Below are 26,863 nucleotides of genomic sequence, written 5' to 3'. Positions count from 1 at the left end.
TATCTTCCCTGTCTTTCTACATTTTTCCACATGTTGAGTTAAAAAAGAGATCAAAAGCCTTATTCTGTCCCTCTTTGTCATTCTCCGGCAGCCAGAAAAACACGGTGCCCACGCCTAAGTGGGACCGCCGTCGGATTTCTGTCAGGCTCCGCGGCCTCTGCAGCGGTTGCTCGTTTTGCCGCTTGCTTCTTTTTCAGCAATCAGACTTGCATCAAAGCGTGTGCAGACCTTTATCTTCTCACAGTAATTCATGCAAACGAGCAACTCAGACCACTGCACAGGCTGTGGGAGAGGTCTGAAAAACATTCTTCAGTGCAGACCAGTGAAAACAGTCCAGCGTGACTTCTGTGTGTGTTGTCTCTGATCTCTCGTGTGTGACGCGGTCGGATCGCAGTGTTCCATGAAATGGGGCACAAATTTCCCTCTGATTGCCTTGCCCTTTCAGAATGAAGGGCTGTGGGGAGTAACGGGGTGGCGGAAAAGAACAACCGTCCACCAATCGTCTGGTTTGAAGGTTCCCGACTTCTCAGACTTTCTTGATTCTGAGGTCGCCTCTGTTTTTTCCCCCCCCAGACAATTTCCAGACTTCTTCCCCCTGAGAAATGTCAGAACTTTGGAACCAGCAGAAGGGCCCATGCGTGTTTGGGTCATGGGATTCAGCCTTGGTGCGGAGTTGGTGTTTGGAGTAGTTTCAGCTGGGTTGTGCTCTCAGGCTCCCACAGCCAGCTGAAGGTGATGCGTATGGTTCCACTCCAGTATGACAGTATTCTGGGAAATCCACTTTTTTTTTAGCTTTACATCATGTCGACATGTTACCCCCTCATCAAAAACATACTTGTGATCTTGCCTTGATTCTTACATGCATGTTTGAGAAATATTTTAATCTCTTATGGCAACCATTCATCTGTGTAAAACGCCCGGGGGCGACCGAATGCCGCCTCCCAGGAAGAAGCTCTTCCTCTGAGCTGCAGTTTCCGAGCTTCCGCCTCACGGAGGAGCCTTCCACCGCAAATCCTCCGCTCAGCTCCTTCAGACTAGCCAGCAGCAATTAGCAAACACCTGGTGGAACTGAGCGACGCTGGTGTAAAAAAAGTTGTTGAAAGGTTAAGAGAGGAGCCGTGTTGTGACGACTTCCTGAAAGCAGCGTGTCAGAAAGAGCAGGAATTTTTAATCACCCAATTAATCAAATTTTATTTGTATAGCACATTTCAGCAGCAAGGCATTTCAAAGTGCTTTACATTATAACAAACACAAAAACGCAAAGTCATGCAACATAGAATGAACAATCAAAACATTGCATTAAGTCAATCATTAAATTTGTAATTGATAATGTTTCATATACAACTCTAAACAGGTGGGTTTTTAAATAGACAAAGACCCAATGTCAAGGCTTTTAATTACAAAGTCAAATTTCTTTTAAGTCATATTTGATATATAGTATGAAGTAAACATAACTTCTTGATTGTGCTATAAAATGGCACTATGTTCCTGGAAAATACATGATGCTGCCCCTTTAAGAAAATAACATCCGATGCATCAAGAAAAACGGCTAAGTTGTGTAATATTCCAACTGAAAACGATGTGGGTGCAGGATTTTGTTTTGCCATCGCTAATTATCAGCACGAAGCTTTACGGTCGGCATTGTTTTGTTTTCTTGTCGCCTGCTGTTTCTCCTTTAAGCACAGCTTTCTCCCACCGTCAGAAACACGGACATGTTGGTTTCTTTCTGACACTTGAGTCACTTGTGCTGTGGGTGTGTGTCTGAACCGCAGTCTCATTTGTCTCTGCGTTTACCTTAAGTCCATCTGTTCTCTCCTTCAGTTGAGTTTTTTTTTTTATTTTCTTCCAGCCCACCTCCTACTCTGAACAGGAGTAAATTTGAACAAATAAATACACAAGCAGGTGAGAGAATGAATTTGTATAGAAAAAAAAACAAATATGTGAAAAAGTAATGAAAGACCTCCGAGCACCAGCAACTTCCTCTGTGGTGGCTCACGAAAGCATTTTGCTTTTCTGATTTTAATGAAAATGCTACATGACAGTTTAAGGTTCTTCTGCTGCTATTGCGAAAAACAAACAATTTTGTTTTTTCCCCCATTTTGTGACAGTTTAAACGTAGCCTGTCCTAAAAACATTTCCCCATCAGATATGCTTTCCGTATCAAACTGTTGTAAACTCTCCTGTACGTTTACACTTTTACTAACTTGATAATCAGTCGGTCAATCTTGATTTGGATAGCCTGTCCCGACATGCGCGTAACCAGGGCTTTGAGCAATCGAAAGTCAGCGGCGAAAATGTTGAAGATAGCAGACATTATTGTCACGATCTGTCAGAATTTAAGTTTAGTTTAGCCGTTTTTATAAATAATTAAACAATAAGTTAAAGTCAAAACTAACAATTACAATAAAAAAAGAATAATACTGGTTTACGTTTCCTGCCCCAAGGAGTTTTCATGTCAGTGTCTTTGTGTCCTGCAGTTTTTCCCTAAATGCAGAAATCCTTCCAGCTAGAGCAACGGTGTCAAACTCATTTTGGTTTTGGGCCAAATCAAGATCAAAGGGCCGGTTGTGACAGAATGAATTGATAAAACCTGATCACAAACTGTTAAAATATCAATGAATTACTAAAATTAAATAATATTATTGAACATCTTTTCAGCTGCACTGTGCAGGATCTCTGTCTGCACTTACGAAGATTCTCTCACCTTAGCATGCAGGATAGCTGAAGTGATTGAAGACAGTCTCTTCTGTTTCTGGATGAATTAAGGTTGTATTTATTTTTGACCACTGTGGGACAGTCACCCACCGTGTTATGGAGTATTAATCTTCATATGTTTGTGTTCGCTCACTGACAGATTTAGTGACTTGACACGATGATGCACTGTAAAGTTTTTTTGTGGGCTCTAGTCTCCCTTATATGACAATAGGCTGACAGGAGAGGGGGGGAAGACATGCGGCAAATGTCGGTTGGGTCCGGGAATCGAACCCGCGACGGCCGTGTCGAGGACTCAAGGCCTCCAAATGTGGGTCGCTCTATCCCCTACACCACCGCAGCACGCCTGCACTGTAAAGTTTTAACCCTTCGTAAACCAAATATACATACACTGTATAAAATAAGATACATAAAAAGCAACTCTTCATAAACTCGACAGGGCGTGATATTTCCTAAAATACACTTCCATCCCGCACCTTCAAATCTGCAGATATTTCTTTACCAGTTTTTTGCAGCAATAAAACTGCAAAATGAGTGTGAAAGCAGCTTCTGACCTCTTGTTGCAGATTTTTTTTTTTTTTTTTTTGCCTTCTGTGCTTCTTCAGCTCCCTCCAGCTGATCCAAAGAGTCAACAGGTCAACCGCTACTGCTTGTTGCTATTTACAGGAGGTACTTTGTCCAAACTCCCTCCTCAGCAAAGATGATGGAGAACATCCCAACGCCCCAAAAGAGGAAATAAATCCATCTGTTGTTGTGGGTGTCTTTGTTGGAGTTGGACGTTCCTCTGGGACAGAGCGAGCTAACGTACGCTGAAGGCTGAGTTCGCCGACGTTTTCTCACGCCGGCGATATTACACTAAAGCAAGCTTTGTTGGATATGCATATCTGTGATTTTTTTTTCCCCCCCCAGTCTTTGCTATGAACAAAGCTGAAGGACGGGAGCGGCTTTAGGTGGAAAGTGGAAAATCAAAATGAAAAAGGAGACCAGAGGGCAGACATGAAGCTGACCCGCTGTGATATTGCTTCCCTTGTTTAGCATCAATCTTCTGTCTTGCCCTGAGTCTGATGAGTCGTAGCTGATTTCATTCACACCCTTCATTAGTTTCCGTGCTGCAGTCGGGCCGCAGATTTAATTATTGAGGAAGCCTTTGTCTGAATGGAGGGATAATCAGTGAGTGAGCTCCAGAACTGCGGCTGCTAGGGCCACTCGTCGCTCTGTAATGCGTCACAGCTGGGAAGGAATAACTTTTATGTGCATGTGCAGAAGTAACACCTTTAAAAGAGGAATTAAAAGTTGTACATTGTTTTTTTTTATTAGAACAGCATAAACCACACATCTTTATCCTACATATCTCTGCATGCTTTGCACATCTTTTGAAGTATTTGACCATCCTCCTTTGCAAAATGGCTCAAAATTGATGGGTAGCTCTTGTACATCAATTTTTCAAGTGTTGAATTTCTGCCTGGACTTGGACTGGGTCATTCACTCATGAATATGTTTTTATCTGAAGCATTCCTACAGCTGTGTCTGTATTGGGAGTCGTTGTTCCGATGGAGGGTGAACCTCAGGTCTTTTGTAACCTCCAGAACTAACCTGAATCTGCTTTGTTTTAAGATGGGGATGTCAAAGGGATGGTGTTTTCGGGATGATCTGCAGTGCTAGTTTTCTGCCACAGTCGTTCTCATGTAGATGTTAAAAGAAAAAGAAGGTAATCCTCACCTATCCTGACTTGGCAGAGTAGGAGATCTGGAAGGTTTGAGGAGTGCCATACCGACTTTGCATTCAGTTGTGAATCGATTAGACCTCCATAAGATCTTCAAAACGTCTGACATTGTTTTATAACCCAACCGGGCCTGAATGTTATCTGCTAAGGGTGACACTCTGGATCTCTCAAAGCCTCCAGTTTATCTAAGACACCTCTTAGATAATACAGTTCATTTTAAATACCTTCTTACTATAAGCACTTAATTAATACTGATAAAAAGTCATTTTAAGTCTTCTTCACTCAGTCTTGCCATCACCATGGTCATGTAGTGGTTTAGTGGTTCTGATGGTGGATTTAGAGACTGAAAAAGATCTGTGTGTGTGTCCCAGTTACTGATAAAAGCTGACTGCCATCATGCAGTTCCTGTTGCCAGCCTCTTCAACTCTTCTGACTTCACAGAAGTAGCTGGATCAACAATTATTGATGCCCAATATGCAGAATTTAGTTGTCCATTTGGACAATATATCTGCCAGACACTAAACGTAATTTTCACTTGTATAAATAGATGTATTTCACTAGATATACTTTGGTTTTGTGTAGTAGCTTTGCTGTGAGCCTCCATATCACCGTCGTGTTCAGCTCCGATAGTTTTTTAAAAACTTCTTTCTTCCTTGCAGTGAAAGAGAAACATTTCTTACCATCATCCAGCTAGATCTACTAAAACAGATTTGCGTATTACACATTTGTCTTCCTGGTGCTTTTGAAACTCAATGTTAGTTTGGATCAATGCAAGTCATTCAGCAGATTTCACGACCAAACGTCTTTTGGCACAGATAATTTCACCTCCTGCTGCCGGCTGTTTGCTGGTCTCTGCACCTGAATGTGCTTCTTAACCCCATGAACAATTTGTCGAAGAAGAAGAAAAAAGAAAAAGACAGAAAGCCAGACGTGGTCCAGTTTTTTTCTAAATATTGCAGCACTTTCCTCCACGTCGGTGGCAGTAAGCGAATGAACATCATGTGCCGCTGCTCAGACTCAGCCTCTTGCTGCATTCTGTTCCGACTCGGAGAGGTTTCTGCGGATGAGCTCATGGCAGATAAGAGTGTGTGTGTATTGTGTGGAAGTGCTTGCGAGTGGACATGTTGGACTGAGAGTGAAACACAAAGGAGAGAGTGTGGGTGTGATCAGTGTGTGGGACAATGAGACAAAACGGTTTAAAGTCATGTTTCATTCAGCCAACGGTTTCTGGAAACTCAACATTGTTTTTTTTTTTTGTTTTTTGTTTTTTTTAACCGATGGAGTTTAAATCTATAAGTCTGGATTTCCTTACACGTCTCAATAAGCATGCAAAATTAAACATATATCAGCAGTTGATGATGTCTAGCTTACATGTGCTATGCAAGCTGCCATGTTTAAGCTGTTGCACCTTCAGTTTTTTTTTATTTTTAATTCATTAATTCCTTTTATGTTATCCCATAAAGATGATGAAACGCAGAACGAAATCCAACCACCCACCACATCTGTTGGGTTGTCAGGTAATCGGTGTGGAAACTGACTTGCACAATCTCACTGCCATGACAAAGCCTGGAAAATAAAACCTTTAATTTTAGTTAATTTATTCAGCAGGGAAGCAAGACACTGCTGATACATTTTCCTCAGCTAGCTAGCTCCGGCGCTCAGCTAGCTAGCTCCGGCGCTCAGCTAGCTAGCTCCGGCGCTCAGCTAGCTAGCTCCGGCGCTCAGCTAGCTAGCTCCGGCGCTCAGCTAGCTAGCTCCGGCGCTCAGCTAGCTAGCTCCGGCGCTCAGCTAGCTAGCTCCGGCGCTCAGCTAGCTAGCTCCGGCGCTCAGCTAGCTAGCTCCGGCGCTCAGCTAGCTAGCTCAAGCGCCAGCTAGCTAGCTCCGCGCCAGCTAGCTAGCTCGCGCCAGCTAGCTAGCTCCGGCGCTCAGCTAGCTAGCTCCGGCGCTCAGCTAGCTAGCTCCGGCGCTCAGCTAGCTAGCTCCGGCGCTCAGCTAGCTAGCTCCGGCGCTCAGCTAGCTAGCTCCGGCGCTCAGCTAGCTAGCTCCGGCGCTCAGCTAGCTAGCTCCGGCGCTCAGCTAGCTAGCTCGCGCCAGCTAGCTCAAGCGCCAGCTAGCTAGCTCAAACAGAAAGGGGCGGGGACGGACCACTGTCAGCCTCATACCTTATATGGAAATGGGACTATTTCATTCCGGAAATGAAGGGGGCGCTAGTGACACTATTTCCTGTATCAACCGTTTCATAATAATTATAATAATAATAACGTATTTTATTCTACAACGCCTTTCAAAACACCCAAGAACACTTTCAACATTAAAAATACAAATTAAACAGTAAAGAAATGGCTACAAAACCTGATATGTCACGTGGCATGTCTGTCACGTGGTATGTCCCTTTTTTATTTTTAAATCTTTATTTAAAATTATATTAGTAACAAGCGATCTAAAATGAGCAACAATAAGGAATCATTATGGAAATGTATTTATCTATCCTTACACCCCATCTATCTGAAACAAAAGTCATAAAACATGAATCACATCAATAATTTGGAGACAAATGTACATTAAGATCACATTTCTCCATCCATTAATTATCATGAATTATCCTAGTGGGTCATGAGGGCTGCTGACCCTGGACAGATCACCAGTCCATCACAGAGTCAGAAAACAGATATAAGTAAATACTTGCTGGTGCTGAAGTTCAAATAATAGATTTTGATGTTGTGAATGGTGCTTTTAAAATAAATAAGTTAAAATTTAAAATACAATAGCCTTTAACTTATTTTATAAGAACTAGATGGAAAAGAGGTTTGGTCAGTTTTACATTTAGTCAACAATTTTGGCCAACTTAGTGCATCCATTCACGGTGCATTTTTGTTGTTTATTTGCCAAATATTTTTCTTATTATTCACGTTGTGAATATAATTTACAAACAAACCAAAAGACTTCTGAACTTCTAACAAGTGACATTCTGTAACTAGAATATTCTTGGCTGCAGATAAACTGGATCAATTATCATAGTTCAGCATAATGTCTCCTATAAGGACTCCAGCTCAACCAGTAAACTGACTGGTGTCCCACTATTCAATATTAATTCTACCAATTGCAATAGATTCACAAAATAAAGACCTTAAATATCCAATTGTTGCAAAACCCAAAGTGATTCATTAAAACTTTAAATGTAGCTTCAACCTGGAAAGACTCACACAGAAGGCAGATTTTAGAAAGTTTATTTGACAACCTTTTTGGATAAAGTCACTGGATACATAAATTAGACCAATGTGTAATTTCTAACTCTAACTGTCTTCATCTCACCTGCTCAGGTGTCTCCCTCCCAGCCTAATGGCGCCGGTCTCATGTCCTCCACCCTTCAGAATGTCCAGCTCAGGATACCTTTAATCTTATGTTTGCATTATGATTTGTAACTGAACAATATGTTTCTGTATGTACTTGCTTTATTACAAAAACCAACAGTTGATTCTAACTGTTAAAACATAAACAACTTGTCTGTCCGTCGGGTTTGGAAAGAAAATTTGTATCGATTCCAGTCATTGTTCACAAATGTATAGGAAACACTGTATATTGCAAGTTATTAACTTGGCTTACATTTAAAATTTTTAAACAAGGTTATCCAATTATGAAACAACGCCGGTACAATATATTTACAACTACTTTATTGGTTCCACTGTCTCTCCAACAAATTACAGCCAAAAAGTAACTTTATGTGGAAACGACACCATTTCTATGAAAACTAAATGATGTAAATCAACTGAGCTACAACAAAAGAAACTTTCAAAAATGTACATAATATTGAAAGAACACATTATGAAAAAGGATCCCTGCACAAGTCAAAAGGTAAATGTGCTTTAGCAGAAACTATTTAAAATGACATGTCACAAAAAAAACTAACAACAATGTGTGACAGATTGTGGAAAGCAACTAATATTCTCCTTGCATTCAGTGTTGACATTCAGGTCAGGGTCCAGATGACCCATCACAGTAAGAAGGAGGGATCTCTCCTGGTCTTCCACTGCCGGTGAAGCCCACAGTCTTTATATCACCGGTGGCAGGAAGAACACGTTACAACAGCAAGAGGAATCCGGTTTTCTGCCTGGAATGACTCTGAAAATTTACCCCAGTTGATCTGTTAATGAAAAATTGATTTCATGTAGTTAAAATCTAATTTCACATGTTTAGGTGAAAAACAGTCAAAGGTCCTCACCGTCCAGCCAAGCAAAGTGAGTCTTCTTCCTGAAAACTGGGTCAGACACAATGAAAGGACCTGCAGGTCAATATCAAGGTGAGGTCAGCTGTGTCTCCTGGGTCAGAATCTCCTCCTGGACAACAGCTTCAAGTCCATGCAGAGGCATCTGGAAATAAAAAAACCAAACAAAATAAAAAACAGGTGCATTGCAAGACTGAAACAGGAAGAATGGCTCTGACACATGATGATGGATGAATCTGACCTGTGAGGTTGGTGCTATCCTTTGTACCTGCATGGTGAAGAGCATTAAATAATAATTAATACTTTATCTCTCTCAGTATCTTATCCTTTCATCTCTAATGGTATAAAAAATTACGTCCAAATAATGAATTAAAATTATTATTTATTTAAATCATTTAGGGTTTTAGTCTCATTTGCACATAAAGATATACAAATCAACATTACTAGTTATGTGTAAATTTAAAAAATGAACCTCAGTTTGTGCCTCGGCTGCTTTGGCGAAGGTGTGGCCATCAGCACACAGTCTGTAAAAATACAGATATGTTCTAAGACATTGTTTCTCAATTCCAGTCCTCAGGACCCCTGCCTGCATGTTTTAGGTGTTTCCCTTCTGCCACACCTGGATTGAATCTTTGGGTGATTAACAGGCTCCTGCAGGACTTGGTGGCTGCAGAAGATGCCATGCAATCATTAGAATCAGCTGTTCTGGTGTAGAGGCACATCTAAAACATGCAGGCAGGGGGGCTGAGGACTGGAATTGGGAAACCCTGATCTAAGTGAAAGATGAATGCAAGTCCAAATAACATCAAAACTGCTTCAACCCTTTTAATTCTTCTATCCTGATTTTCTTTCGGACTTAAAAAAAAAAAAAAAGCATAGAACAAAAGTACACTGTGAAAACTACAAAGTGATGAACTTTAGCTACAGCTTACCTCACATTTTGCCTCTCATCAACTTTTTCTGCTCTCTCTCCTTTTGTTGTTCTTCTCTGGACCTTTTAAAAAGGACAAATTGAAGGTTTTCTTAAAAAACTGACAGATGTGTAACATGACGTGGTACAGAGCACCATTATTATTCTGACCTCACAGGGACGTTTCTCAAGAGAGAGACACGACCATCTTTGTATTGTCATCATATCACCCTGTGGATTTCACAGGTTCACATTTAATGAAATCTCCAACAGAAAGTATAAACTCTCATCTGTTTCCTTACCTCACTGAAATCACATGATGCTCCCATTACAAAGTACAGTGTACACTGTTGAGAAAAATGTGATTATTACATCTATAAAGACCATACAACAATATGGTGGGTGGAAGCGGATGTTACCATGACTACAAACATTAAAACAGTTGCTGGACAGTCCTTGTTCAGACAATCCCTGTGGTGTTTAAGAGAAAATTCAAGAAGGGGGAAGAAAATTAATGTGTCATTATTATAACAATTAAATTGAGGTAAAGGACAACAGCCTTACCCACCATATTGATTATAAACATTTAAAGCAGGAATGGTTGGAAATAAACAGTCTGGTAGCTCTAAAGAACCACAAGTGTCCCATCAGAACATCTCACCTTAACATCATTACAGAACAGATTCTGTCCAGGTCCAGATGACATCTGAAGACAGACTTCTCTGATGATACAAAGTTTTTAAGTTAAAAATTATCAAGGGCATATTTCACAACATAAAAATTACAAACCTGTATGAGAATGAAAGACAGAGGTGAGACAACATCTACATACATTGGAGATTTGTTTAAACAAGACGTGGTTCATTCCCACTTAAAACAGAGCATGGACACAACGTAACAGCTACTAACATAAAAGAAAAAGGTTTTACACATCAGGAAATATACAAATGATTGGTAGAAAAAAAGGCATGTTTGAATTAATCACTGTATATTCTTTAACATTATTGTTACTGTTTTGTAGGATTTAATAATTAATTTTCAAACTCACAATGGCTTCCAGATACCAAATATATATTCTGCAAAAAATTAATTGAAATTGTAAAAGTGATCTTGCTCAAGCAGCCAAGGGCAGGTGTTAACTAATTAGATTTACTCAATTACTCTGCAACTTTTGACAAAATAAAAAATTAATTAATTAAAATTAGGACTATTTTTCCATGTTATACTCTTGAGTAAATTTTGTTGATATGCAACCTAATGCAAGTAACTTAACTGAATGAAGAACACGTATTAATCCATAAAGAAATAAAACACGATACACAGATAAATGTTTATGTTGTTTCTTCTAACCTTAAACACTAGAAAACTGGTAAGTATGTAAAAAATTAATTTATATTTTTCAAGTGTAGTTTTACATACATTTATTGTTCATGCAATACGGGAGAATCTCCTCTCCGTTCCAAATGGATAGGTGGATCTGTATAATAAAAATAAAAAACAAAGTTTGAGTATAAAATACATTTCTCAATTAAACATGTTATCTACTTTTCTATTTTTATCTAATGTTGCCCTGCAGGATAATAATTAGCTATGCTACATGCTAAAATTAGCCTTCCCCGTATGAATTACGAATTTCACTAGTTTACAGCTGTTAATTATATTTTCAACCTAATCTATTGTATTGATTTACTATGTGAAAAAATTTTAAGAAGGTAAAATTACCTTTTCTTGACTTTGTGAGTTTTGTTGATCGTGTGCCGAACACCAGTGGAAGAACCTCTTAAACTTCTTTCTTTCTTCTTCGTTTCCTCTTAACCCCGCGTCTTTAAGGTATTTATACTAGTGATTATGAAAACAGCGCCCCCTTCATTTCCGGAATGCAATAGTCCCATTTCCAAATAAGGTATGGGACTGACGGAAAGGTCCGTCCCCGCCCCTTTCTGTTTGCTGCAGCGAAGTCCTTCTCAGCTCCGGCGCTCAGCTAGCTAGCTCCGGCGCTCAGCTAGCTAGCTCCGGCGCTCAGCTAGCTAGCTCCGGCGCTCAGCTAGCTAGCTCCGGCGCTCAGCTAGCTAGCTCCGGCGCTCAGCTAGCTAGCTCCGGCGCTCAGCTAGCTAGCTCCGGCGCTCAGCTAGCTAGCTCCGGCGCTCAGCTAGCTAGCTCCGGCGCTCAGCTAGCTAGCTCCGGCGCTCAGCTAGCTAGCTCCGGCCTGACAATTTGCTCTTAAATGTACACCTAGAACCCGAATCTCAAAGAACCATTAAGTTGCAATCGATTCATTCTGCTGCGAGTTGCAGCCTGGTCATTGTTGTGTGCGCGCAAACAAGGAACTGAACTGGTTTAGTCTGTGTAATCAAACCCAATACGTTTGTTCCCAGATATTTTAGCACAGGTTGTACTGCGAATGTCTAGAAAAAAAAAGACTCAGTCCAGTCACTACATAAACTCTGCAGCTATGAGCAGCTACACATTTTAGACGTCGTTGCTCACATCTGTGGCTACTGATATAGATATTGCATCGTCTTGTGTTCTTCTGGAAACATGTAATGGATATGAAACGTCACCAGTGGCTTCCCGAGTGGTTCAGACCTGTGAACGCTGGCTGTTCACTCTGTTGCTGCGTTGGTGGATAAGTGTTGCTCTTCTGACCCACCCGGGCAACGACTGCTGCAAGATTCGCCCGCAATGTCAAGTGGTGAGTGTCTGTGTTTACGCCGGGTGTGGGTTGTCGAAATGGCGGACTGAGTTTAGAATCATAAGGAAACAGAGAATGTGGGTTTGTGGTAGTCTGAACACCTTATGCAATTTTTTTTTTTTTTTTGCGGATAAGCTTATGAGTGAGGAAGAAATCTTTTTCTCGTGTAAAATGGTAAATATAGTCGTCTGAAGCGCATCCCACGTTCTAATTTTACACCGTCAGCTCCAACACAAATCCGTCTTGACTTCTAACAAGTGTCACACAGCTCCAGTTCGAGCAGCCATTAATTCCCACGACGCACTTGTTGCCAATATTCCTGAGTCCTAATTAGTTGTCACACGTGATGTTAGCGGTGATAAGGATCGAGAGGCGATCGTCGTATTCCAGGAGCGAGCCAGGTTTGCGTTTTACAGGTGCTAGCAGCAGATTCCTCACTTCATTAGCATCTCCAGCTCTCCATCATTTGCCCCCTTTTTCTTTCTCCACATCTCATAAAAATAGAATTCATTTCCGAGCCCAGAGACCATCTTTCCGCCGTAAAAGTGATGAATCCTCGATCACGGTGCTAATTGTGTTATCTGCTATTTTATTTGCCTGTAAAAATCTTCTTTTTTTTATTCTCTAGCTCCCCCCCGTCCCACACGTCCTGCTTCCTTTAGGGAACGTTGCCAGAGGGCAAGATATTTTTACCATGTCTAACGAGAGGTGAAATGGGGTGTCAAGTTTGGGGAAGGGAACTGATGGTGGAGGTTGCAGATAGACTTTGGCCTTAATAAATGACGAAAATGAACCCTAGTTTGCTTCTGAAACGTCAGGTACAAATAATGAAGCCTCTCTGGCCTGGGGTTGAAAATAAAACGTTGCAGTAATTCATTTGAGTGGGTGGATCTTGAATTACAATATTTGTTATGTAGGTCACATTTGTAGACTTTTAATTTATTTCTCAGATATGAAAAGCACATCTATATATTGGGAAAAATATTTAAACCTTTGAAGTATTAACACATTTTTCACATGTTTTGACTTTTTATGTGATAGAGCAACAAAGAGGAGCTTGAAACAGCGAAGTGGAGGAAATTAACACCAAGATTTCTCGCTTTACTGAAAAAAACACCTCATCTCCACAGCATGATGCTACCACTGCCATGTCTCACATCATTATGTTCAATCCATAGTTTGAGTTTTCCTCTACACAGCATTTTGCAAAATTGTCAGTTTTACTCTCATCTCATCTTCTCTGGTTTACCCCCTGCTGGTGGCAAACTGAAGATGGCGTCTGTTTCTTTAAATTAAATTACAACCTTTGTTTCCAGACACAAAGGAGTCCATATCACGTAAAAATCAGAGCTAAAACAAAAAGAGGACAAACACATCCATCTTAAAGCATGTAGACAGTCGTTCCAATCCTTATAAAACCTCGAGTTACATCTTGTGTCACTATATGTTCCAGTTGACACAAGTTTAACTTTTAAGTCGTCTGTTGCATCGAAGCGGTGCATAAATTTATACACGAACAAGGCGTGAAAAGAAGGGACGTCGCTCATGACTAACATTTGACTTGCAGATGTCCTTCTCAGCAGCCTGAATGCTGCATCCTGATTGGCTACTTGCAGCTTCATCATTATTACTCTTCAGTACAGCTTCACTGTAGTTACACCAGTAAGCTATGGCATATAAATAGAAGTGCAGCAGGCTTGAAAAAGGGACTTTTTGGCATCATGTTAACATGTTAAATATATGTGTCACTGCCAAAATGTTAGCTTCACAAAGATCACTCCAGGACACGATTCCCCTGATATCCCTGACTTTTCTGCTTGGTTCCTTGACTTTTGTGACTTTTTCTTGTGTGTGCAAATGTCCTCTAACAAACATGTGAGGTCTACACACAGATTAAATCGCACACATTTGATGACTCAGGACGGTAAAATACTGCCTTCCTATGTTCCAGTGGATTTTATTTTGAAAGTTCCCCTCGCATTTATGCTGCTTTTCATCGGCCCATCTCGTCAGACTCAGAGGAGTTGCAAGGAATTTTATGACTTAACATGACGTAACGTGAAAATATTTAGAAATTGTAGAAATTATGATGCCCGTGCACCTAAAGACAAAAAAAAAAAAACTATTGAAAAAAACAAAAGAACATAGTATGTGTCATTCTTCACAGTTGCAATTGTTCAAATGTCATCACAAGGAACGACTTCAGAGATCCTTAAGACACACAGGTCCCATTTTTTATGTTTTTAACTCAATAAAATGCTGCTATTAATTTATACGGCGGCAAATAAAATGGATAAAACACAAAGAATTGTGCGGCTGCATAATTTCCCTTTCAATACCCTTAATGAGAAAGCTGATGGGAGCTATTCTGACAATAAATATCCTGCTAAGTATGAATTTCAGGTTGTTTCCAACCAAAGCATATTTAAAACACTTAACAAAACTGCAGCCTGTTATCTGGCACAAGAGCACGGACAACTAATTGACATCAATGCAAATGAAGGGATGCTAATTCTACTCACAAGCTCCCTCTGATCCGTGTATTCGTTGTACTAAACTTCCATTGATCTATTGTGCGTCTCCAATTACTTCATGTGATTAAATCTGACTGTGTGCGATGTATGCAGTGAAGTCAGTGAACGTGGCCCTTTATGTAGGTGAGGAAAACATGCAGGACACATCACACACACAAGCAGACTGCTGTTAGTTCAGCAACAAAAGCATGCAGATCAACAAAAACAGGCGACAGAAACAAACCAGTGTGAAGGAACGCAGGAATACAGATGGAAATCTTTACCCACTTGACAGGGGGATCAGATACAGAAAAGTGTTTTGTTTTTTTTTTATTCTGAATAATCCCATCTTTCTTTGCTCATTTTATGTGTGATTATTAAAACTAAAAGAACCAGCTAATTATTCCTGCTCCTTAAACTCCGTCACAGTTATCAAAACTCCAGCGTGTTTTATGTCGATTCTCTGTCACGGACCAAACGTGTGGCGTTCATTTCTCTTCCTCCATTTCTTCTGGAGAGAGAGAGAGACTCTCCAGCAGCTTTTCACACACAGACGCCTGAATTATTAGCCGTTCTGAAAGTTAGCCGAAGCTCAAGAAAGTATCTGAGAACTTGCATACCAAAGCAACTATCTCTGTTTATTGTGCCTTAAAGCACTTGCGCTGATTTTTTTCTTTTTCTAATTTGCACATTCTTCAAAACTATTCTTTGTGAGATTTCAGTTCACGCTCCCTGTTTATCCTGCATCGGTATCAAAAGTGTTTCTTTTCCAAGTTGCTAGTGCTTGTTTGTGCCATTTTTAGCTGCAGCATGCTGTGCTGTGTCAGCGTTTATAATTAAATGTGTCTAGTGCAATTAGTTGGAAAATTGCTCATTTGGACTCTATTGTAAAATAAGCGTTGTGATTTCCTTCCCCTTATTTTTTTCTTACTTAATCTGTTTATAATTAATAACATATGAAGAGATTTGTCTTTGAGGGTTTTTTGGGGGGTTTTTTGACCTGATTTTTAAATCAACGCAATGCAAATTTATGCAGAACCGATCTGCTCCCTCCCTGCTTCACAAATGACAGAAAATAAACGAGAGCCCCGACAAAAACACAGACTCCAGAGCCTCGCTGCGATTCATTCAGCTGGCGGCCGGCGGGCCATTCACGTTTTTTGGAGCGGGAGGTGAAGGAATTCGAGGCAGAGCCTGGTACTCTCCCAGGCTGTGTGTGTGTGAGAGAGAGAGTGTGTGTGTGAGTGGCTTTGTTTCAAAGCGACGTGAAGAAAGAAGAAATGAATTAAGAGAGGAGCGACGGGGAGGAGGGTGGCGGTTTTTGGTGAAGGTCAGCGGGTTAAGCCGACGGGGATTCTTGTAGACGGGGCCCCGCAGAAAGAGAGGGTAACGCTCCAAGCTGTGAATCACCGGAAAGGCATCCGGCTCCTTCTGTGTGTGTCTGTGTGTGTGTTTACAATGACGTCATTCCATTAGTCCCCTTGGCTGACAGGCGCTGACAGACGGAGGTTGTGGAGGAGCAGTGTTTTCATTTCAGCCAGCAGATTGATGCACTGCAGAGGAGGAGAAGGGGGGGCGGAGCCGCTCTCTGATTGGCAGGTGCCACGCTGTTCGCTGAGCTCTGGGTGGAAACTGGATTAGAGGTTGTTGTTGACGGTCTGCGTGCTGTTCAGCAGCCGCAGTGATGCGGGCAGAACATGGAGCTCCCGCACACCCGGTCAGACACTCGTGCCATTTCTTCTCACCTTCAATGTTTGGTTCCATTTTAACTCGAGTCCACCATGTTGCGCAGCCGGTTTCCTCCTCCACTTCAGCCCGGAGGGGGTTAATTGAAGGGACCTGCCGTGGGAGACGGGGAGATGAGCTTCAACCGCCAGCATGGGTCAGAGCCCCCCGTTCTAATGGCTGCACGAGCCAGATGTAGCTTCAGCACGCTAATGGATTTGTCTCAGGCGCACCTCTAACCTACACTCTTAACGATGGTGACAAAAGTTTCACTTGTTGTTTTTTTTTTATTCATCCTAATGTATTCAAGCACAGCCGAAACGCCTTCGGTTTGTGTTTTCGGCTTTTCCTCCAATTCTTCGTCTCTTCAGGCTTGCAGCGAGATAAAAAGTGCTTTTGGAGAATGAAATGTGAAGCAGGCCTTCAGATTACACACACACACCCTCACACTGAGACTGATAACATCTGAGCGAATGGTGATACTTGGTTTAGAGCAGGGTGGCCCCCTCCCCCTCCCTGAGGGTCATTTCGAAGGGATTTCGTGCGCCCCTTGAGTAAAATACAAAAATGGCACAAATTTGATTTTCAAGCTCGATGTTGGAGGTTGATGCACACACACACACACACACAAAAAAAAGAGTGAAATTTGCACAGATGTGATGCCGTTCATAAAAGAAAGTTTTGTTGTTTTTTTTAATCGGAAGATAGGATAGAAAGTCAGCCATATTTTTCGCTTGACCTAAAGTTCATAGTAAATAGTTCAGCAAACATCTGGTGACTTTCACTCTAGAGCAGGGATGTCAAACTTATTTTGGTTTTGGGCCAAATCAAGATCACGAGTGCTCTTAAAGGGCCGGCTGTGCCAGAATGTATTAATGAAACCTGATCACAAACTGTTAAAATATCAATGAAATCTTAAAATTAAAGATTACTGAACATCTTTTCAGTCCCTCCAGGATTTCGTGATACTTTTTGTGACCAAAGTGTTTGTGGTACTAATTTTGAAAAATCTGCGCTCATTTATGATGGTAATTGCGACTTTTTATTACTCGCTGTATAAATCGTGGACTGAAATCTGAATTAAACTCCCAATTATGCATCAGCGCAAAAAAAGTGCAGGGATTTGATGATTTTGCATGAATTTCCACAATAATTCTCAAGACATTTTAGGGACTGATTGATATAATTTGCAGTAAACAGATAGAAACTGCATTTCTTTTATTGATAACATGATATTTAAGCACACTTAATGTTTAGTCTAGCCTCTGGGTCACGTAAAAAGCTATGGCAGGCCAGGTTTGGCCCACCAGCCTCGAGTTTGACACATGTGCTCTAGAGCAAACCTTTGTAGTAAACTCAGTTAAATAAAGCAATTGTTTCTGAAGAAAGACAAAAAAAATCCAAAGATATTACAAACATTAGTTTTGAAACTGTGTTGTTTCTGTTTCAGGGAACCTCTTGTACTCATGTTTCTATGTTTTGGATTGGAAGCAAAAAAATGTTCCCAGAACTTCCTGCTTGTTTGCTGATCTTTTGCCTGTTTCTAAAGCCATCAGGAATTGCATTTCAAATACGAAAATTACAAAATGTCAGTGAGAATATGCTTAACACCAAGATATTCCCAGGTCATGGACATATTCGTCTAGCTCATTAGTTTGGGATCTGCGGTATTCAGTTTGGTGTTTTTACTCATTAGCAACCATTTATGCAGAGGCTAATCAATTTAAATTTAATAATTTCCCCGGCTGCAAGGAGGTTTGAAAAATTCCTTGGGCTGCGATACAAAAGAGACCAATGTGAGCTGTTAATGCGCTCCGCAAATTAAAAACTGAACATTTCATGCCCAGAAGAAGATTTTGTTCCATTCAAAAGTGCATTTAAAGTTTAAGCAGACTTTTACAAAGCAGAGGTTCTGACGATCTGGCTGTAAAGATTTAGGCTGTTCTGCTGAGCTTTAATTAAAACCAAAGAAAGAGAGTTAGAGTGATATACCTGCAAGACACTGCGGGGGGGAAGGGAAGTTAAGTACTTCAAGGCTGCACACACAGGATGTGTTAGAGAGGAGCTCCAGAGTAAACAAGGTTCATTTATTTGTCTTTTATTGAAAAGCATTTGTTCTGTGCTCGAGGTTGACCCGTCACTGTCAGGCGTCATTAATTTTGAGAATTGTCTGACCACCTGGGAGAGTTATCTGCTTAGGTAAGACGTATAGGGAGAATGGGTTTTGTTGGCAAACCGGGTAACGATGTGTGGAAACCCTAAGACACTCGAAATGCATACACCTTTTATTGTTATATGTCATAATCTCACACAGAAAACTGTAGAAAAATACAACTTTTAATTTGAAAAGAGACAGGAGCTCATACCATATTGTCACAACAGAGTGACAATTTGAACAAATATTTAAATAACATATTTTAGTTTTGTACAAGTCACTCACCCCAGCTTTAATGGTCAGCATCTTGCCGTTTCCGTGGACTCTACATTTGAACTCCGAGGTCCAGTTCTGGTCACAATGCTGAACGAGGAGCCGCGTTTGTCTTGGCACCACATGAACAGGATGGATGGAGAGGTAAAACAAACTGCTGGAGAAATGAAACAAAGTGTGTCGTGTTGGGACGACCAAGTCTCCATAACAACCTGTAATATTCAGCTAAATGCTAACTGGCTACTTGGGAGCAAAGCCAGTAAAAAGCTACGTGGTCAAATGTGAACGTGTGGAGTTGATTAGCTCTGCTAACACTTTGGTTAAATTGCACTAAGATTTAGCTCTAAACTAATAATTGTTTCAAACTGTAAATACAAACAGCGAGATAACAATTGTCATTATAATAGGCGATAAAGCTACACTTTAAAGTTTAAGCGGACCCGCCCTGTCTGGGCCGCTTCTCTGAGGAGATGGGAGAGGACGGGTGAAAGGAGGCCAGCGACACACACACAACGTGGGCCCTCTGGCACCTCATCACGCCCAGTTCAGGCCAAACGAGGACCGTCTCTCAAACCATTTAACGGGATCCAGCGCAGCTCCTGTGGCCAGCAACCCTGTGTGTGTGTATGTGTGTGTGCATCAGTGTGTTTGCACTGCAGCTGCTGCCGCCTGCATCCATAATTAAGCCTAGCACCTACTGTAACGATCAACGGGAAAATAATTGGCTCGTCGAGGCTGACGGTGGAAGAGGGCAGAGGGGGTGAGCGCTGCAAACTTTTTCCACAAAGAGCAGAAGAAAGGGGGGGAAGAAGGAGGAAGCCATTTACATGCTAAAGCCGTCCTCGGCCCTTCAGCTGCCTCGTTGCGCGCCTCGCCCTCGCCCCGCAAATGGGCTCTTTGCTGGCAAGCCAATCGCAACGTGTACACAATAAACCAACAGCGTGGAGGTCGAAAACCTTTTCAGGCGTCGTCTTTAGCCTTCCCGAGGCGCTTGCGAAAGTTGCTCGTTGCGTAACTTTCCGAAGTGCCTCGGGGAAGTCCGCGCGCCGCATCTCGGCCTCTTTGTCACCTCTTTGTCATCTTGTGTTTGTTTCCTAGGCGACAGAGTGGGCACCGGATGAAGACACCAGGAAGTCATGTCAGAGCAAAGGCAAAACAGAGGTAACCTCAATCACGCCCCCAATTACAGCTCTCCATGTCAGCGCGGCTCGGCGTACAGCGGGGCCATTTTTTGATATCTTCTGCCTCGGCGCTTGTTAGTCTCTCGGGAGTTTCCTCGGCAGGGAAGCACCATTTCAAAACCTTCAATCAAAAGTTGTTTTTCTCAACTTTATAGGCGAGAGCACTCAGACGAGATGGGAAGGGAAGGGAAATGTCTAAGAAAGCGCCCATGGGGACATGTTGGGACACTTAGAAAGGACGTCCTTTGTAAAATGCCTGAGAGCAGCTGCTGAGTTCAGTTGCCTCCTTCGCATTGTTTTGTAGGAACTGATTGCAAAATCATATGTATCTCCCACTGAGCCTGTAAGGTAAAGATTGAAACCAGATGCACAAAACAATTATTATTTTTTTTTTTGCTCAATTACCTCACTTCTCTGCAGAGGAAGGCCTATAAATCAATGCCTCACTTTTGTTTGAAAAGAATTTGATTCTTTGTGCCGAAAAACATGCAGTTGACTTCGAGTCTTTGTCGATGCCACAAATAATCTGCCATTTTCCTCCAAACTAGCATTCATATTTCTCAACAATGGGCCCACGGGTGAAAGCTGCAAGCGCCACGTTCCAATTTTGCACCAGGAATCTCGCTCCATTGTTCTCCTTAGTAACACGTCCAGTGGAATTCAGCGAACCAATACAGATTTCACCCCGCTGTTACGTTTTGTAGATGTTCATTTTCATCTCTCTTTTTTTTTTTTTTTCTCAGATGGAATGCCAGAATTACATCAGAGTCCTGCTGGTGAACAAGACAGAGGTCATGACCTGCGGGACTAATGCTTTCCAGCCGCTATGTATCAGCAGAGAGGTAGAGTGAGGAAGTAGCTTTATATGAAATCGGTGACATCACTTCCTCCTCCCTCCTGTTGGCACTCGGCTTGCTCCTCGGTCTTGCGTTTCTTTTCCAGGTGGGCAACATCAGCAGGGTGCTGGAGCGCGTAAACGGCGTGGCGCGCTGCCCGTACGACCCTCGCCACAACTCCACGGCGGTGGTAACCGAAAGCGGGGAGCTCTACGCCGCCACCGTCATCGACTTCTCGGGTCGCGACCCCGTCATCTACAGGAGCCTGGGCGGCATGCCGCCGCTGCGCACTGCCCAGTACAACTCCAAGTGGCTGAACGGTACGAACTACACAACACTAAGACCAGTACTATTAAAGTGTTTTGCAAAAGTACTCATATACCTTAAATCCTAAACAGCAAAGTTTTTATTTGTTTGTTTTAACATAAGTAAACATACATGAACAGACTTACATGAACGCAAAGATGAAATAAATTAAAATACCATAAAACTAGTACAGTCACACAAATTCTTGACAATTTCCCACAGTTATTTCCTTTTCCAATTATTCTAAACAACAAACTTCTGTATATTTTATCTGGGTCAGAAAAAAGTAGTCTAGTGTTCTACCTGTGGCAGGAAACAGGTACATTGTTTTTAGCATCTTTTTACAAATATCTAGGAAGTATAGTATGCATATGTTTTTTTTCACTCTGACAACCCTAAATGCAAACCAGTTCAACAATGTCTCCTTATTTTGTAAATAGTCTAAACAAGGTCACCCAGACCAAGAAAACACACCAGCAAGAACTTCTCAATAAACTAGAGTATTATTCATTTTCACTCAATTCTCTTAGTGGAAAAAAGAAAAGAAAAAAAAAACATCAAAATTGAAATTGCTAGCTGCTCCAGTGGTGTTATCTTCGTCAGTATTTCACAAACTCGATGTTTAGTGATTGTCTTTTACACCCCGAGAGAAATGTAATCTCCGCAGACACATCATCCGATATTTTCTAAAGCCTCCTGGATTCCCCGGTAATCCGCACAAGTTGTTTCAACAAACCTCTGAAAATTCCTGCCGTTCCTTCAAACATTTTCACTGGCCTCTTTGGCGCGCCGGACGAGGCCAAGTCCGCACTTTCGCTTCCAAAACAATTGTGTCTCGTTGTAGCGGAGGCGGACCTGTCCGGTAGGGGTGTTTGCAAAAGGATTAGAGAGACTGTTTTGGTGCAGAGTTGCATGTGGAACATGGCTCAGGTTGGGTACGGGACTCAGTGGGATTTATGAAATGGAAGAAACATGGAACGCTGTCTGTCCTTCGGGGGTTAGTGTCAATAATCTCTCTGCTGCTGACTCTGAGTCTTTTCCTGGGACAACACACTGCAGCAGAAATTTTTGCTCACACATGTCCTGAATTCAGCAGAAACGTAGATGTGAGTCAGATTCCTGTCCAGTTTTCCTTCATACATTCTGCAGTAACACAAAGATACTTGTACAGTAAGTCTGCAGGTAGATTGCCTGATTGCTATGTTGTATTTTCCTCTGACTTGTTTGCTCACTTTACTTGGAAATCAGCTAAAACTCCTCAGAAAAAAATGACTGACGCATGGCATTATCACTTTGCTTTCATCATGGTTTAAAGCAGCGCTTCTCAATTCCAGTCCTCAGGCCCCCCTGCTCTGCATGTTTTAGATGTACCTCTACTCCAGAACAGCTGATTAAAATGATTGCATGACCATCAAGTGCTGCAGAAGCCTGTTAATCACCTACAGATTCAAACCAGATGTGTGGCAGAAGGAAAACACCTAAAACATGCAGGGAAGGGGGGCCTGAGGACCGGAATTGAGAAACACTGGTTTAAAGCAACGAACTAACAAAAATCTGCCAAGTACTTGATTAGCAATACCCCCTTCACACTACTGTATATCTTTTTGTGTGTGCTTTAATTGCATGGCTTTTAAATAAATCAAATTCTGTCATCCCTTCTTCGTAGGAATAAAATTGCAGCTTTAATGTTTTGGTCAGATGCTAACCCAAGCAGCTGCAGATTGTTTTATAGAAACTTTATGGACATCAAATAAATCAAAATCTAAATTTCTGTTAGTGCTACTTGCATTTTGTGATAATGTTATATATTCATCTCATGCTGTGCTATGCAGACACTCTGTCTGTCTGATGAAGACTCTGACCTCAGCATTCTAAATGCTTGCTGTAGTTTTTGAGTTAATTAGGCTCATAATTAGAAACATTTTCCACCACTCCTGATCCAGCGCCTAATTGGTGAAAGTGCTTGACGATTTTTAGCAGTCAAATAACATAAAAAGAAAACCAAAATGTTTAAACACTGTGCAAAACACAACATTAGCCTCAGAATAACACCGTCTGACTGCTTTCTATCTTTTCAGAGTTTATGTTGAAATCTTTACGCTCTGCTTACAGCTGAGGATTTTCCACTGAATTCATAAACACCATTTCCAATTAAGTTTTATTTTAAAATCACCAGGTTGTGGCTGTAAAAGTTGTTTAACTCCTGTTTTTCAGTCCTGTTTTGGTGCGGATGAAAGATCACCTGATTAGGATTGTCAAGGATTAAAAATCACACTGGTTGTTGTTCAGCAACAACACTATATTATTAATATAGTTAATAAAATAGATGATGATTTTAGAGCATCTGCTTGCATTAAATGTCATTTCACAAAGATCTATGAACATGGATGCTGCTGGCTCTCTTCATCACTAAAGTAAACCACAAAAATGTTTCCAACTACTCTGTTTTCTTTAAAAAAAAAAGTTAATTTAGCTACAAATATGATTGTATGCTCTTATTTGTTGGTTTATGTGAGTTTATTTGCTTTATTTTTCAAAATTCAGGACCGTGGAGAGCACGTTGTCTTTTAGTTAATTGTCATAAAGGCTGATGAAAATATATATGAAGGTTGAGGTAGATTTGGGTGTTGCATGAAGGTGTTTGGTGCTCATAGCTGGCTCTCCACTTCCTTAGCTGTCCCGTGGAAAAAGTGAAGCTTCACAGTAGATGGAGTCCAACTAAAGATGGATGACAGGAGAGGCTGTGAGTTTGTGTGCTTATCACAGAGGATGGATGCAGAGACGACAGACCGGGGAGTCAGTGAGCGATATAATTATTCTTCGTCCCACAGAGAGGGTGAAATTACAGCACACAGCATGTGTCACACCACGCAGGGCCTCACCATGCAGGTGAGAGTTTGTCACTGAGTATTTAGACAGTAATCAGGCGGCGCGTGGGTAGCAGCTGCGTGCACGTGGATTTAAAACCGCACGCACGAGCGGAAAGAAAGTTTGTGAAATGATTCGAGACGGAGGAAGATGAGTAACAAAGTAGATAACGTCCCAATCAGCGTAACCGCAGCTGGATAGGCAGGCAGTTAAACGCACATGTTGGGCTCCATCCGAGCGTGCAAAACCTGCTCTTTTTTTTCCTTTCTTTTTTTTTTGCTTTCGTGGCGGCGTCTGTGATGAGATACGGGGTTCCCGGTGGATTTCAGGGTGTGAATGAAAATCTCATTTCCAGCTCTAAGCTCTCGCTGGTTCAGGAGAACGGCAGGGGCCGGCGGGTAAGAGAGGTCGTGGGAGTATCCTAGATCTAATCTATTCGTTCCCTTATCGGATTGGTCGTCTGCCAGGTGCTGACCGACTGTTTTCTGTCATACATCTGAATGTCACAAGGAACGTTGGGGCCTGCCATCAAAAACAGTGTACACAAGAAGGTTTAAATTTAGCGATGGGGCTGCATTAAATTGCATTGACAAAATAACCATTTCTTGCTGCTGAATTATTGATTAAACAGACATATCAGCACAGAAATAAATATGTTTAATTGTTTTTATTGCTTTTAACAAAAATCGCTGCTGGGTCCAATTCTTTGCTTCTCATATTTTATGTGCCACCCAGTGTAGCTTTCAGGACAGCCCCAAGTTTTCTGCTGTACTATTTAACAAGGCTGGAGTATACAGAGAGATGGACCTGTAGCCTCTCCTGGAAGACCCAATCACAACTAAACGCCATTGCTCTCTATGAGGTGTTTCTACACCTTTTGAAAAGAGATTTGCCAGTACATCCTTCACCGTATTTAAGAGTGATCGTGGGACGCTTCTCCAACTTAAAGTGGAGTGTTTGTTGTTATAAAGCTGCATTTCAAACCAAGAATGCAGATGTATTGACACATAAATGGTACATATGTCTAGATTTGAGAAAATTAGAGGGGATTTTGTGGAACATGAAGCCTTTCATGTCATTGACGTAAGTACATTTCTCTTAATGTGTCGCTGTTCTGAATAGTGTGCGTGTTTTGGGATCAAAGGTGTGGATTTAGGATGGGCTTTTTCACGTTTGTCCTGATGTTACTGTCTTTTTTTCTTTTACACTAAAGGATCAGATTGAGAACGACATTATAATGTGCCACACGTGCCTGAAAGTGGTCAGACAAGCGTTGGCTGAAATCATTAAATATTTGGTAAATCTACTTACAGTTTCAAGCACACAGCATGCCAGGGTGAGTCAGCATTCATCAGTGCAGACAGCGTTAGACGTTCATTCCCTGCTGATTGAATATTTTTTTAGTAAAATTAAAGGTTGGGTTTTTTTCTGAAGGTATTTAGGCGTCTAAAAGTCCTTAGACTTCAAGTGTGATGAAATATTGATTTACGTTGCAGCAACTCACACCTCAACCTCCACTCAGCTTTCTCAGAAGTGTCGCTGACGCACAATGTTTGCCTAATATAAAAACAAAACATGTCGAGAACGTCTCTTATTTCTATAGTAGGGGAATATATAGAAAGAAGAGGAGATCTTTCATCCTAAAAACTGAACTTTTTTGTTTTGGAAACAAAATGCTGGCAGGCTTTTCTTATCCGCTCTCCGTTCAGAATCATCTGCCTCACAGTGGCATCACAGACTTGAAGCAGACTTCTTCTCTTTTTTTATTTTTTGCAGCGTTGTGCACAAAGACAATGAAACTCAATAACTGAGCAGCCCTCTGTGAAGGTAGTGATAAATCTCATCTGCCGCCAGACCACCAGTAAATGTTGCCAGGATATTATTTAATCACACAGAACTGACATGTTACTGCGTATAAATTTCACCAACTGCAATTTTGGAAGGTTAGTTGAATTTTTTAAGTGTATCCATCCATTTGGGGGGGTAATATCCTCCGAGGTCAACGGGGGATGTGTATATACTGGATGGCCAATCCATTACAGTGGAATATAGACATAAATATGACAAATAATGCTGCACGCACAAACTCCCATCCTAAGGGGAATTTAGAGGGGCCAATTTACCTGAGATACCTATTGTTGGACGGTGAGAGGAAGCCAGAACACACCATTAGAAGGAGAGAAGATACAAAGTACACCTAGAAATCCAGGGGGAGATGGTACCACCACCAACTGTGCAGCCATGCAGTTCTGGATGATTTTTATACAAAGTTTTCTTTTGAGATAAAAATGATCAGACTACCATGCAAATTTCATTACGCTTTGTATTTTCCCTGACATGCAGTTTCATTTCGGTGACAAATTTCACGCTTAATGCACTTTGCATATAAAGTGAAACAAATGTGCGTGTGATGGATTATTGCTTTTGTTACAGCAGCGCTTTTTGGCAACAAATTTGAAAGCGTATTTATTTTCCTTTAAAATAAATAAAGGAAATATTCGTTTACATTGGCACATTAGCTTGTCCCAATGTAAATCCTCCATTGTCCTTTTGGGACAAAGCTTTCAACTTAGCTCAAAGAGGCTAAGTTAAAAATTTTTGACCCAATTTTGGGTTAAAAATATCCAACGTCTTTCGCAATAACATTTGGGTTAAAGCTGCGATATGTAACTTTTATAAAATATGTTTTTTACATATTTGTTAAAATGGTCACTGCTGTAATATAAGACAGATAATCTGTGAAAGGA

At 41.3% G+C, this 26,863-nt stretch overlaps 1 protein-coding gene across 5 annotated transcripts in view; it reads left to right on the top strand.

Annotated features, from left to right (window-relative positions):
• Positions 1–26,863, top strand: part of sema5ba (sema domain, seven thrombospondin repeats (type 1 and type 1-like), transmembrane domain (TM) and short cytoplasmic domain, (semaphorin) 5Ba) — a 229,250-nt gene that overhangs the window by 127,454 nt on the left and 74,933 nt on the right. For all 5 annotated transcript variants that reach the window (XM_044132807.1, XM_044132811.1, XM_044132808.1 and 2 more), the window contains 3 exons: positions 20,024–20,086; positions 20,850–20,948; positions 21,049–21,262. In XM_044132807.1, the coding sequence (XP_043988742.1) occupies positions 20,024–20,086; positions 20,850–20,948; positions 21,049–21,262 (376 nt within the window). The remainder of the gene's footprint in view (positions 1–20,023; positions 20,087–20,849; positions 20,949–21,048; positions 21,263–26,863) is intronic.

This window comes from Gambusia affinis, linkage group LG11 (assembly GCF_019740435.1).
Source record: "Gambusia affinis linkage group LG11, SWU_Gaff_1.0, whole genome shotgun sequence".
Classification (NCBI taxonomy): Eukaryota; Metazoa; Chordata; class Actinopteri; order Cyprinodontiformes; family Poeciliidae; genus Gambusia; species Gambusia affinis.
This window is presented reverse-complemented; position numbering and strand designations above follow the sequence as displayed.